The sequence below is a fragment of the Eublepharis macularius genome, chromosome 2 (assembly GCF_028583425.1).
Source record: "Eublepharis macularius isolate TG4126 chromosome 2, MPM_Emac_v1.0, whole genome shotgun sequence".
Lineage (NCBI taxonomy): Eukaryota > Metazoa > Chordata > Lepidosauria > Squamata > Eublepharidae > Eublepharis > Eublepharis macularius.
Window position 1 is genome coordinate 46,789,609 of NC_072791.1, and position 14,468 is coordinate 46,804,076.

At 44.1% G+C, this 14,468-nt stretch overlaps 1 protein-coding gene across 6 annotated transcripts in view; it reads left to right on the plus strand.

The window, feature by feature from the left end:
- The window catches only part of ENTPD5 (ectonucleoside triphosphate diphosphohydrolase 5 (inactive)), a 39,692-nt gene that overhangs the window by 22,217 nt on the left and 3,007 nt on the right, over positions 1 to 14,468 (plus strand). For 3 of the 6 annotated variants that reach the window (XM_054972483.1, XM_054972481.1, XM_054972482.1), the window contains exons 10-13: positions 7,723 to 7,824; positions 11,938 to 12,081; positions 13,359 to 13,415; positions 14,209 to 14,324. In XM_054972483.1, the coding sequence (XP_054828458.1) occupies positions 7,723 to 7,824; positions 11,938 to 12,081; positions 13,359 to 13,415; positions 14,209 to 14,324 (419 nt within the window). The remainder of the gene's footprint in view (positions 1 to 7,722; positions 7,825 to 11,937; positions 12,082 to 13,358; positions 13,416 to 14,208; positions 14,325 to 14,468) is intronic. The other 3 variants (XM_054972484.1, XM_054972485.1, XM_054972486.1) reach the window with 3 other exon arrangements.

Here is a 14,468-nt window from a genome sequence, read left to right on the forward strand (position 1 = left end):
TTCATGTAGCACTTCATTGATTAAGTTCATGAACACACCTGGTTCCCCCTGTAGGCCAAAAGACATCACAAGATATTTGAATTGCCCCAAAGTGGTGTTGAATGCAGTTTTCCATTCATCCCCCTCCAGTATCCTCACTTGGAAGTAAGCATCTTTCAAATCTAGTTTTGAATTTTTTTTGCCTTGCACCACCATACTGAGCCTCTATGAGGGGAAAGCTTATCAGCTTCTTTTTCATCAAACACTTATTTTAAATCTTGATATTCGGAGAGAATGGCTTTCTCTTCCTCCGTGATTAATAGCACAGTCTCTAATGGGGAGGGTGCCTCCCTGCCCCATACTTTAGTCCATGCATGTTTTGCACAACCATCTCGCTTAAAGACCACCATCCCAGTAGACTATTTGATGTATGGGTCATGGTCCCATAGCCAGCAACTTCCCAGTACCAAGGGATATTTAGCCACATCACTGACTATATATGTTCAATTTTCCCAATGATCTCCCACGCCTGTAGGAGTAGGTTCAGTTTTGTAGGGTGCTGGATGCATGTTAGACCCGTCCATTTGCTCAAATACTATAGGGTCTTTGAGTTCTATTAGTTCCAAGCCCAGTCCGTTAACCAAGGCTGGCGATATTAAGTCCTGGGAACATCCGGAATCTATTAAGGCTTGTATCCAAACATGAGTTCCCTTTTTTGGATTCAGTAACATCACGGGCATAAACAGTGTGGCCCCTCTATCTCTTACCTTTGGTGGTTCAGGTTCTTTAGTGACCTGCCATCACGGCCTTTTCATGGCAGGTCTGTCTCGTTTCCCGACTGCGGGGTAAAGTCCTCCTCTGCTTCTTTGTGTGTGGGTTCCTTAGTATTTCTAGGACTCTCATTGGCATCCAAGACGGTTTCTGGCCTCCCACGCTTCGGGGCTAGTTTTCAACCCGGCGGTTTGTGAGGGGCCGTGGGTTTGGGTGCACTTTGGTATCCTCCCCCCTGCGCCGGCCGTACAGGGCATTGGTCTGCAAAATGTCCAACACCCCCACATTGTAGTCATAGTCCTTGTCTCCATCAAGTCCTTGTCTCTCAGTTACAAAGGGGGGGGGGGTTCTCAGCCCCTGCGGGGCACGTCCCCTGTCTGCGGTGGTTGGTCTCCTCGACCCCGCATGTTGTTGCATTCTTACAAGTTTTACTACTTGAGTTCTATTTTCGACCTCACATTCTAGTTGGATCCAACCCAACAAAGTCTGTGGATCGTCTTGCATTAATGCTTGATCTAGTAGGTCAGCATTCAGTCCATTTCGGAAGAGTTCAATTTTCACTCCTTTATGGTAGCCCTGCTCTTTGGTTGCTAATTGCCTGAATTCGGTAGCATATTCTTTTACGGGTCTGGACCCCGGTCTTATGGTTCTGAGCTTTGTTTGAGCCCTTTCCCCCTCTAATGGGTCTTCAAATTGGGCTCTTAGTGCATATATAAAAGTGTTTAAGTCATACAACTCAGGTGCTCCCATATTATGCAAAGTTACATACCACTCGGCTGCTGGGCCCCCTAGTCGGGATCCTAGATGGTTCACCCGACTGTGTTCCGTAGGAAACAAATGTCCCCAATCTTGGAAAAACTCCATAGCTTGTATTATAAAAAATCACAAGTTTCTGGGGTTTCCATCAAACTTGGCCAATTTGAACCAAACCTGCAGCAGTCCAGGAGCTCCTTGATGCCCTGTCTGCTGCTGAATTGGGGCTGCTCTGGGGGGTGACAGAATGTGTCCCTGTGCCATGAATGGTATTTGATAGGCTCCATTTACTCCATACACTATCGGAGCGGCTTGACGCGCCCCTCTATACTGTGGATGAACAGCTTCCGCTTGACTTCCTGGAGCTCTTTGAGGGAGGTATACTGTGGGACCTCCAAGTTGCCGGTGATCCATTTGTACTCCTGTCCCCCTTGGAGCGATGATAGGGGTTCCTTGTGGTTGGCCAGTTTGGGGCACTCTCATCCCTGTGGCGGCAACCAATGCCCCTGTGCTTGCTGTAGCAGGCGGAATTTTCATAGGCTGTGCTCCCCCAAATGGACTCATTCCCACTCCCCGGAAGGTTATGTTAGAGGCAGACACTACGGTGGGAGGCAGGATGTATCCACCTATTTCTGTGACTATTGGAAACTGTGCAGTCGGGAGAATCACTTGAGCTCCCATAAAGTGTTCAGAAGTTATTAAAACTGGTCTTCCCCTTTATGAAGACGTTGATACTGCCACATGTATCCCCACCACTGCACCTTGTTAATTTGTTTTATTATTTGTATATTGATTTTAGTTTTTGTTTTTATCGATTTTAACTGTTCACCGCCCAGAGCCCCTGGGGATGGGTGGTATATAAATTGAATAAATAAATAAATAAATGTGGTTCTTGGCCAATCTGTGGAGCTCTCCCTTGCTCCTCTGGCCGTGGTTGTAAAATCAGTCCCACAGGCAGGATCACCATTTCGTTGATTAGCTGGGCAGCTCATCCCAACTCCTCTCTCATCAATGCCACTTGGGTCTCAACAGTTTGGTACCTGTTTTCCCCTTCTCCTGGTTGCGGCATCTGGCCCCTGAATGGGTCTGATGGCCCGGCCACACTCCAGTCCAGGGTGTAGGCACCATCCTTGCTTATGTAATGCTGGGAACTCTGCCAGTTGCCAGGGGGTAATCCGAGGTCCCTCTGTATTTGTACATCCCCCAACACTGAATGTGTTGTCGTCTCCTGCGGCACAGGTAGCTGCAGCGTCTGGCCCCAATCCTGGTTGCTTAGCCCAGCCGCAGCTCCTGTTTCCCACCTATTTAGTTTGTCAGTTGTAAATCCATGGTGCTCTGCAGTGTTATCAGGGGGTAATTCAGGGAACACAGCTTTTCCACCAGGCATTTGGTGGTTGAAGGGGGTGGTGCCATGTCGGCCTCCCACCTTTGGAGTGGGGGGGGGGTTCTCCCCACCCTTGCACTTTAATGTACTTGGTTAATTTATTTTATTATTGCTTATTGTATGTTGATTTTAGAATTACTGTTTTCTTGTTGTTATTGATTTTAATTGTTGTTCACTGCCCAGAGCCCCTGAGGATGGGCAGTTTATAAATTGAAATAATAAATAAATAAATAAATTTGTAAATCCACTGGGGCGAGGGTACATTGGGCATCCACTGCGCCTCTCATCCAGCCCCTGGTAAGTCCTGTTAATGCTAATAGGTTGTATCTCATCACCTGGAGCTGTTCACTGAGATAATCCAAATGATCCTGAGGCGTTGCCACAGGAGGTGGTGGCAGCTACAAGCATTGCCAGCTTCAAGAGGGGACTGGACAAATATATGGAGCAGAGGTCCATCAGTGGCTATTAGCCACAGGAGATAGATGGTATTCTCTTTGTGGGGAGGTGGTGCTCTGTTGTCTTGGTGCTGGAAGGAAGGCAGTGGGAGGGCTTCTGGTGTCCTGGCCTCACTGACAGTCCTTTAGATGGCACTGGATTTCTAGCCACTGTGTGTGACAGAATGTTGGACTGGATGGGCCACTGGCCTGATCCAACATGGCTTTGCTTATGCTTATGTTCTTATGTTCTTATCCTCCCCTCTCAACTCCATCCCATCTTCCGGCTCTGGTGAGTCTCGAGCGAGGAATAAGCTCCCTTGGCAAATGTTTTTCCATTGCTGGTGATCCCTTCGCAACTCAAGGCCTCTTTCTGGAGGGAGATCTGGAGGGGGATCCAAACCCCATGGCAAATAACTCTCCTTTTGCCAGGGGAGGCTTACGTAATGTCCCAGCTCATCATCCCACCATAGATCTAGTCCACTTGCGGCTATATTCGCTACGTCTTTCTCGGAAGTGGTTTGGGACGTTCCGAACAAAGGGTCCCCCATGGGCATCCCAGTTCATTCTCCGGGATGGAGGTCAGCTGCGGTTCCATCGAGATGTTAGGTCTCACTGTCTCACTCGGGCAGTGACCAAACAGCGCTCCTCTCCACCTCTCTCTTCCCGGGGCCGCGGCCAGGGTGCCCATTGTCTGGGAGTTGGTAAAGTTGTCCATGTAAGATGGGTGACCCCTCTCCTGGGGATCACCCCCAGCTCTGTAGGAGTCCTTCCAGCATCTGCACCTGATCCCAGATGCAGGACTGGGTGGGAAGTAGGGTCTTCTACGCTCCTTAAGCCTTCTTCTCTGCAGCCCAATTTCGCTGGCCCGAGCAGCCTGTTCTCTCCACTCTGTTCCCACCGTTGGTCAGCCAGGTGCCTCTCCTAGATGCTGCCCTGTGACTCCAATTCCCCAGCATGCCAGCTCCCGAGCCCCTAGGGGGCCTCAAGCCTCGGCATCAGATAACCTAGCTCAGCACAGCACTCAGCTTGGTACTTGGCTCAGGTGTGGAGTCTGATATTAAAATAGTCAATTTCACTTAGCTTTGCTCTTGCTTGGCTTTGCTCACGCCCCAGTTGTTCTCATGGCTTCAGGGGGAGGGAAAGGGGCTCCACCTCACTCGGCCACATTTACCCTTGCTCTTAAGTCTTTCCCCCAGTCCGCTCCGCAGGCCAGTTTAATCACTCCAGCTATTCCACAGGTCAGTTAGTTGTTGTTATTCTGCTAGTCGCTCTTCTCCATTCCTCCTCCACTCCACACCTCCTCCACTCCACTTAATGGGCGAGGGATGCGAGTATGGGTAAAAACAGTAAAATAGCAAAAAAATAAGGGTAGCAGCTTTGTCAAGTTAGCTAATGCTGATAAAATTAGCTGCTGCTAGTAAAAATAGCTGTTGCTAGTAAAAATAACAATAAAAATAGCAGGGAAACCTATATAACCTATATAAAACAAGGGGTTAAAAGGAGGACAGCAGGAGCTAACAAACCAGTTCCCATCTTGCACTACCATCTTCCTCCAGGTCATCTTGAAGGACATTGTACTTCCCACCTTTGATGGAATTCATCTGACCCTTGCAGACTCAGTTAAGAGCTTAGGAGTTATACTGGTTTCAGGGCTACTACTAGAAAAGCAAGTTAAGACCGCTACAAAAAATGCTTTTTACAATCTCATTGTATCCTGGAAGATCGACCCGGCTGATCTAACCCCCTGGATCCATGCTATAGTAACATCAAGTCTTGACTATTGTAATGCACTATACATAGATCTCCCCTCTAAGTCAGCTCAGAGACTTCAGTTGGTGCAGAACTCTGCAGCTCGATTATTATTGGGACTGAGCAGAAGCATGAATATTACTCCCATTCTGCAGTCACTTCACTGGCCGATTATCAGTTACCAGGCTCAATTCATGGTGTTGGCTATTACATACAAAGCTCTTCACAGCCTTGGTCTGGCATACCTATGGGACCACCTCCCTCCGTCCTCCACAACACCTTCGCTCATCTAAACAATGCTTCCTGCAGGTGCCACCCTCCACATGGGCAAAATCAACAGCTGCCCTTACACATGCATTCTCTGTGGTTGCACCTAACTTATGGGATAGCCCACTTGAAGAGGTCAGGAAAGCCCCCACTCACCTGGCTTTCAGCAAATAATGCAAAACTGCATTATTCAAGAGAGCTTTTTACACAGATAGGAGAGCTGTACTGTAAGGAGGAGGTCTCAAAGAGATGCTTCACTAAAGAGACAGAGACCATAGACTTCACTACTATGTGCTAGTATGTATTATCTGTTACTTTAAGTATGTGTTACTATGTACTATCTGTTGCGTTACGTATGATACTACTGGGTAGTTCTGTGTTGTTTAATATGTCATTCTTGCTTATGCTTTATTGGATTCTTGCTGGTGTTATGTCTTTGCAAATTCACATTTATATACTGTATTGCGTTTTTTATTGAAATGTCCTTGAAATTGACTGTTCTAATCTCACACTGAAACTTCTTGAGTCTTGGTGAGAAAGGCAGAGTATAAACGACAGTGTGTGTCATTGCAGTGTGTTTTTGCATATTGGTGACAGTGACACCATAGCCAACCCCTCCCAGGGATCTCACTCGATGGTTTTATAAAGATATTAAAAATACTGGATACTGTGCAGGGAGTAGGCATCCAGCCCAGTGGCTGTGTGTGCGGTCTGCCTACAGTGCTTGGTTAAGTTGGTGGTGTACCAGAAAACTCTGCTGCATTGTGTCTGAAAAGTGAAAAAGAGCGTGGGAGTATATAGCTATTTCAAAGGGGTGCCAGTGTCCATGCCTACTGACGTGGCTGTCACCAGCGAAAGATGGCTCTGGAGGTTCGGGGAAGGGATTGTATGCACAGCAAAGGAGTGAGCAGAGAGAGAATACTACAGCCCCCACCTCTTTTTCCAGTTTGATTTGGGAAATCTATCAATTTCTGTCGGCTGGGTGCCCCCTGCTGCAATACAGTAGATGGTCCTGCTATCATTGGAGATGCACACTGCAAACTCACTAGGGCCAGATCACTAGCATGCGCTATTGACCCTCTTGTGATTGTGCGTTTCACATTGGATCCTCACTTGCATTCTGTGAAGGTTTCATGATCCAGAAAAATAAGCTGTGTGAGAAAATTCTACTCTCAGATTTTTCTTATCAATCATCATGCTGGAATGTAGTTTAGCAAGGGATAAAGGCACATTCAACAATGGGTGGTATGTGATTTGCTGGGATCAAATAAGCAAAACAGGTACATTTGGTCCTCCAAATTTGTCCCATTCACATGTCCAGGGAAATTCCTGGCACGCCTCTAACAGGCTGCCAGCTGGTTGTGAAGCTTCCTCCATACTCCTCATGGTATATATTCTCCTCATGGTATATATTCTTTCTCCAAAGAGAGCATTGTGGCAGGTATCTTGGTACTCTGTGTAGATTTGTGGACCAGTTCAGACAAGAACCAGACTGTGAAATGTCAACCTGAAAGACTGACAGTGCAGTCCTAAGCAGAGTTACACACTTCTAAATGCATTGTCTTCAATGGACTTAAAAGGAGATCGTGTAACTCCGCTTGGCACTGCACTGAAAGTCTAGGATTAATCAATCTTTGGCAAACAATTGCAGTTGCCTTGTGTAGTATGTAATTACTTATTAAAGCCAAACCTGAGTGAAGATAAGTTTGAGTTGCAATTACTATTGCTTACATTGCAAAGCCTTACCTGGAAACTTGCACTGTCTGATTATAATATGTTTTTAAAGAGTAAATGTAAGTTGTTGGACCCCTCCCCCTCCCCTTCAAAATATAGAAAGGGGCAAGATGCCTGCCATGGTGGAATATGTAAAGACATAATTTCAGGGGATGCTATTCCATAGTTCAGAACTTTTAGACATGCATTGTTTAATTATTTTGATTGGGATTTCTAAACTTCTTGTAAAGATGTCTTCCGTGTGATTTCAAGGCGCCCTGGAGTATCACATGCTACTACTGTTAGGCTGTTCCTTTCCCCACCACTGGTCTACCGTAGTAAAGAGTGAATTCCCCTACCTCCGTCTGCCTAGGTCCCTTGCCTTCTGTCCCTGTGTTGGCAATTCCTACCCCATTCATGCACTTTCTTTCTGGCTTGGGGCCAGCAGTTGTAGAATTTCCCAGCCTGATTCCCTCTGGCATTTCTCCCTGTAAAAACAAGGCCAGGGGCCTTAACCCTAGGTTGAGTCTCATGGATTTAGCATCTTAACCCATTCTTAAGAAAGCAGCAAAATCTAAATTTTTTTCTCACCACTTTCACCAACTTCTTTTTCAAGCTGTTATGAAGTGATTAAAAAGCATGAGCCATCCTGATTTTCCCCCTTTTCAGCAGCAAATGGGCAGACGTTCCGAAGTTCCTGTTTGCCAAAACAGCTGGAAGCAGAATGGCACTTTGGGGGAGTGAAATATCAGTATGGGGGCAACAGAGAAGGTAAAATGGAAGCATATTTATCACCAAGAAAGTGATGATGCTTCCTTTATTTTTGTATTTTAGAATTATATCTTTTGGGGGGTGGGGCCATGGCTCAGTGGTAAAGCACCTGCTTTGCATGCAGGGGGTCCCAGGTTCAATCTCTGGCATCTCCAGTTATAAGGATTTATTTGTTTAGGAAATGTGAATGCTGCCTGTTCAGAGACCTGTATGAGGCCGCTTAGAAGGGAAAACAAAACCATACAAATATTAAATATTAAAAACAAACAATTGGCATAAAAGTAACAAACAGCCATTGAGCAGCCCCAGAAACGTTTTGGCCTGGCACCTAAAAAACGGTATAGTAAGTGCCAAGTAAGCATCAAGGGGGAGGGCATTCCATAGGTAAGATGCCATTACTGAGAAAGGTCTGTTTCTGGTTGCCACCTGCCTCACCTCTGAAGGTGGAGGCACAGAGAGCGTGGCATGAGAGACAGATCTTAACAGGCAGGCTGGAGAGTATGGAAGGAAGCAGTCATTTGGGTACTTGAGCCCCAAGCCATTTACAGTTTTAAGGCTAAAAAGAACCAGCACTTTGAGTCAGGCCCAAAACCAGATGGGCAGCCAGTGCAGCTCTTTAAGCACAGGAGCGATACGATCCCTGTCCATCCCCTGACATTTGTCTGGCTGTTGCATTTTGGACTAGTTGAAGTTTCCGGATGGATTCCACAGTAATTATCCTAGATGTGGTCAGAGCATGGATCACCATAGCCAGATCACACTTTAAAAGGAACAACCATAGCTGGCTTATTAGCCAAAGCAGATAAAAGGTGCTACAAGCCATGGAGGCAGCCTGATGCTCCAACTGTAAGCCAGGATCCTGCAGCACCTCCAGGCTATGGATCTGCTTCTTTACAGGGAGTTCAAACCTCTCCAGGCTGACGCCTCAGTCTTTGAATGGCTGTATTATTGACCAACAGCAGTTTGTTCTTGTCTGTATGACAATAACTCATTACTACATCATCCAATCCATTACCTTCTCCTGGTACCTGATCAGGACTTCCACAGCACAGACCCACCTGACACAGCTGTGACAGAGAAATAGAGCTGGGAGTCACCTGCATATTGGTGATCACACCTCTAAACCTGTGAATGGTCTCTTTCCGCAGTTTCCTGTAGATGTTAAGACACCCTGGGGGAGAAGATCCCAGGATCAGATCTTAAGTAATGGGAGAGACCTCTGCCTGAGACCCAGGAGAGCTGCTACCAGCTAGGATAGATAACAATGACTTTGGCAGACCAGTTGTCTAACTTGTTATAAGGCAGCTTCATGTGTTCATGGTTTGGGATCTATCATCGGGGGCATGGGATGAAACAGTATAGACTCAGCTTGGAATCAGGACAATAGCCCTTGAGTCTACTAGTTGTCATTTCGGCTTTCTGAAGTATTTCGTTCCACTGAAGTAATGTAGCCTGTTAGACAGAACACAAAGATGATAAAAGCGCTGTTGTAGTACCCAGTTTCCTGGGGGTAAAGTGTAGATGAGTGGGGAAGGCAATGGCAAACCACCCCGTAACAAAAAGTCTGCCAAGAAAATGTCGTGATGCGACATCCCCCTATGCGTCAGTAATGACTCAGTGCTTGCACCTTTACCTTTACCTACTTGGAATGGAATGTTCTTCCTGCGGTGATAATATTAGGAATATGGTAAGATATCTTTTTGTGCACAGGCTCAATATTTGATGGAGACAAGATCTCAGTGTACAGCGATCTTCACTCCAAACAAAAAATTGAATCCTTGGAGATAAGCACAGGAGAATGTTAGGAAGGGATTTTGTTACATTTTTAGCTCTGCTATTTAAACTACGCATCCTTGATCTGAATCCCAGTGAATCCCATCTGTTGCTACAAGGATTTGTTTGCATATTTTGTGGCTGTTGCTTCCTTTTAAATATTTTGCCATTTATTCTTGGAGTTTAGAGTAAACTGACTTTATTTGAAAATTAAATATGACACAAAAGTTATTTTCTAGTCATACCTGGTTTCATGGCTTTTTTAACACAATACGATTAATTCTTAAATCTTTGAGATTTTAGAGAGAGAGAGAGAGAGAGAGAGAATTTGCCCCTTTAATGAACAAATTTGTAACGTGACCAGGGAGATCCATGGTTGGGATCTACCATATTTACTTTAAAAGACTAGAAGCACAGACAGAGTGGCTGAAGTCAGATTGTAGCTGTTTCATCGGGACAAACCCTTTCCCCTTACACTATTTCCTGATCTCAGCCCCCCTCCCCACTCGAGTTATTATTTACTCTGCAGATGAAAATATACAACTACCATACAGCTAATTCCAGGTGAGTAGCTGTGTTAATCTGTAGCAGCAAAATAAAACAGGAGTTCACTGACACCTTAAAAACTAACCATTTATTCCAGCATAAGGTTTTATGAATCAGAAGAACTTACTTTCATGAGTCAGGTCTGATGAAGTGAGCTCTGACTCATAAAAGCTTATGCTGGAACAAATTTGGTTACAGTCCCACTGGTTGCTGGTTTTATGTAGATCCCATATAGGCGCCAAGCTTTTCCTCATGTGTGTGTTGTGCTCTCAAGTCGCTTCTGACTTAATGGCAGCCCTATGACTTAATCACCTCCAAAACATCCTGTCATCAACAGCCTTGCTCAGGTCTTGCAAAGTGAAGCTGTGGCTTCTTATTTCCCCAAGAGGAGCACAAATAGCAGGTTGGAGGATTTATTTGGGAGACACTGCATGGAAGGCAGAGGATTCTTTCCCCAGCATAATGGGCAACTCTGTTGATGTTTTTAGCCTTTTTCTTAAGATCTCCCACCTAAGGATGTCTGCTAAAAAAAAGTTATTTTTCACATACAGGTATCAGGAAAGCCATAAATATTGATATTCTGCTATATTTGGGTCCTCCCATACTGGTTTAGTATTCGGATCCAGGATTTTTGGCGTTTTTTTGGCAGGATTCTGAAATTAACCAGGCCCCTTATTCTCTATGGGGGAATATGTCTAGGGGGCTGGAGTGGTTGTTTTTCATGCAAATTACATCCAAATTGCAGTGGAGTTGGCTCTGCCTCCACTAAAAACTCCTCAAATTTCAAGGGTATTGGCTCAAGGGATCCAATTCTTTGGATCCCTGAACAAGGTGGCCTTATCTACATTTCATTGTTTCAGGGTGGGGCGGGGGAACTACAATGCTTTCTCCAGCCCAAAGAAGCGTTAGCTAAAAATACAAGAGCAACCACTGACCAAAAGCCTCTCAATGCAAAAAGAACAAAGCCCAGCAGAACCAACCAGGCAGCAGAAATAAGGCACAGACAGATCAGAGCAGCCAAAACCACACACTCCAAAAAGTATTTCTCTGAAGCTGCAGCCTGGAAACAAGCTTTTCTTTGGGCTATGAGACAATCATCATGATTGGACAGTCTATGAGAAATGCCATTCATTTGCCTGTGATAGTTGCCTCCTTCTGTTCTCCCTTTTTTGCCTGGGAAATCTGCAAGATAAACAAGCTGCTGTGAATTTTAAAACACTGGCCCGCTATTCCCAGATTCTTCCAGGAATAATCGGGATTAGAATGTCAGTATATCCGATAACCAATCCAGATTCCTGAATAGATTTGGAAAATGCAGATGAGTTACTTTTGTGATATTTACAAACCAGAAATACCAAAACACACATGCTACTCCTCATGTCTTATTTGGCTATCAGAAGGATGTTAGAATGGGGATGGAGAAGAATACAAGGCCTCTACTTCTTTGCTATTACTGCTCCTCAAAGGCCAGAATCATATCTAGAGAGTATCTCTTTCCCTCACTAGAGCTGCTGTTCTTTGTCTTCCTGTCTTCAGAAATCTCTAGTTCCTTGGTTTTCTCCATATATGGGTTTTCTTTCCAGGAAGACATCCATTTTCTTTCTGCTGCAGCCACTGTCAGTTCTGCTCTCTCCAAAGTACAAAATTCATGACTGGGAGGCAGGGAGGTTATCTTGAGGATGGCTAAATCTTCACTATTACTCTTTCTTGCTGTGTTTCTCCTCTTAAGTTTTACAGTTTCTATTGTGTCTGTTCATGGTTTATGTCCTGCTTACATTTGTGTGTTTATCCTAGCAGGGGAAACAGGATTTGAATCTTGTTATTCTGAAGTCCTGAAGGTTGTACAAGGAAAACTGCATCAACCAGATGAGATTCGCAGAAACTCCTTCTATGCCTTTTCCTATTACTATGATCGGGCTGTGGACACTGACCTTATAGGTGAACATCAAGCATTCGAAATCTTGTCTAAGCTGAATGACATTGGGGAATGATTACTTTTCTTATAGTCCCAGATGCAACTTAAAAGTCAAGATTTCTGTAAGGTTCTGTTACTGGATTCTTCCTTACATCTACTCTATCCATCAATTTTAAGCAAATCTTTTCTCTGTAATATGCTTAACAAACAAGACCTAGAATGAGAGCCAAACTTAGAAAATACAGAATCTGCCTGAAATAAAGCCCTACTAAACCAGAGGGCTCTAGAAGTTAATTTGAATCAGTTGTACGAAGTCAGGATGTAATCCACAACCATTACACTCAGTTTGTCATCCAGTGGGCTGTAGCTTATAAAGTATCATAAAATACAGCCAAGTATTTTGTTAAATGTCTTCAAGCTGGGATGCTCATGAAATTCTCTATCACCCAATTTCTCTCCTAAGTTTGATCTTTTCAGTCACTGGCACAGCACATTAAACCAGACCTACAATGTAGTTGTAGGTTTTTTGCTCCCCTTATTTCACTATTGATAAAATGCTTATACATATTTGGCTATTTATTTATGTATCTCAATATCATGTCAGGACATGCAGAAACTGTGCAGCCAGGGGAGTAGCTGCTGATCTAGGGAGGCAGCATTTTGTGCCTCCCATCTCCCCCATTCCAAACAAGCCTGAACAGGGGAATAATGTATGACTGCAGTGTTTATTTAGCCCAAATATGTGAAATACCACACAAAATAGCCAAATAAAACACTTTTTCATGTAGGCATTCAAATCCAATATTTTTGGTTGAAACACTGAACAAAAAACGCTTAATGACTGGAAAGCAAGGGGAGCATTAATGATGATGAAACTAAGCTAGGAAAATTTGCTCATGTCTAAACTGGAGAAGCTTTACCCCCCAAATGAGACTGAGTGATTTCTAATTCCAATCACTACCTTTTGCTGTAGATCTTCTGCCACCTGATGTATTAGCTTGGGCAAGTATTTGATGCTAGAACCAACATTTCTAGCTTCACTGCAATTCCATTATTTTGGTAATAAAACCTAACTTGTCAAAGTAAAACTCTTTGTTCTGACTTGAGCGGTTCTCCACAATCTTCTCCAACCCTACACCGTTTAATTCTTTTGACCAAGCTAAAAAGAAAGTGTAGGTGAATCCTCATCTAGAAGTCTCATGTATACCTAGTATTGTAAACTCGTCTACTTGCCCAGAGTTATGCTTCGTTAGTCCTTTATATTTCATCAGTCTATTATCCTTATTTTTTGATATTTCAGATTATGAAAAAGGTGGCATTCTAGAAGTGCGAGACTTTGAAAGAAAGGCCCAAGAAGGTAAAAAAAAAACCTGGAAACTTGAGCTAGGGGGACTTTAAATGGTTCTTACCAGAGAAGAAAAAGAATACTATGCCTGTTTTTGAAACTATGCCATACAAGTTCATAGTGTTTGTATGTTGTTGTTATTGTTTTCAAGTAAAGGATATCTGTAACTTGTTCTCTTTAGTGAGACTTAATTTTAAGCCTTAGATAATCAGTGTGCTTCAGGGATAAGGAATGGCCTGAAAGTGTAAAACATCTCCTAAAGCAATTGTGCTGTAGGGGAAGGTTTTTATGATGAATTGGCCACAACTTACAAGTCTTGTAAAACACAAGGATATTTCTACCAGCTACATGGATGATGCATTCTAATAACATTTACATAACATTCATCAAATGGGAATCATTCCAAAAAGCAGATGGTTGGAACAGGCCCTTGAGGTTTCTCTGTTAAGAGTGACACAGATTTAATACTAGTTGATTGTCCATCATGGGCATCAGAAGGAGACTTTGAGATCATGGCCCCCTCCTTTGCCACCACTTCCCAACCATCCTAAACCTAAACTCCTCTGGATCCTAAACCATTGTTCATCATAAACTCTGCACTGATGTTCGTTTTTCACCAACATTTGAAATCCATTCATATGTAACAGGTGGTAGGGGAAAGAAGTCCATGGCTCATTCTGTCCCTGAATAGCCAACAACCATTACAATTGCAGTGGCCTCCAGTGTCCATCGGAGAAGGCTGGATATGTGTGGTGGTCACCTCTATTGTAATACTAATGGAAGTTTTCCTCTTAACTTGCCATAGTGTGTGATAACCTGGAGAGGTACAGCTCCGCCAGTCCCTTTCTGTGTATGGATCTCAGTTATATCACTGCTTTATTAAAAGAAGGATTTGGCTTTAGAGACAGTACAATTTTACAGGTGAGTTAAATTGGATGGAAGAAGCCTTGGTTGAAGTGGAGAGGGGATGGGACTGTTTTTAGTTGCTAATTCCTGGAATTACTACTGTTACAGACCATGTTGGTGTGGCTATTGCCGTCCCCCATCAAAATAAGCAACAGGGTG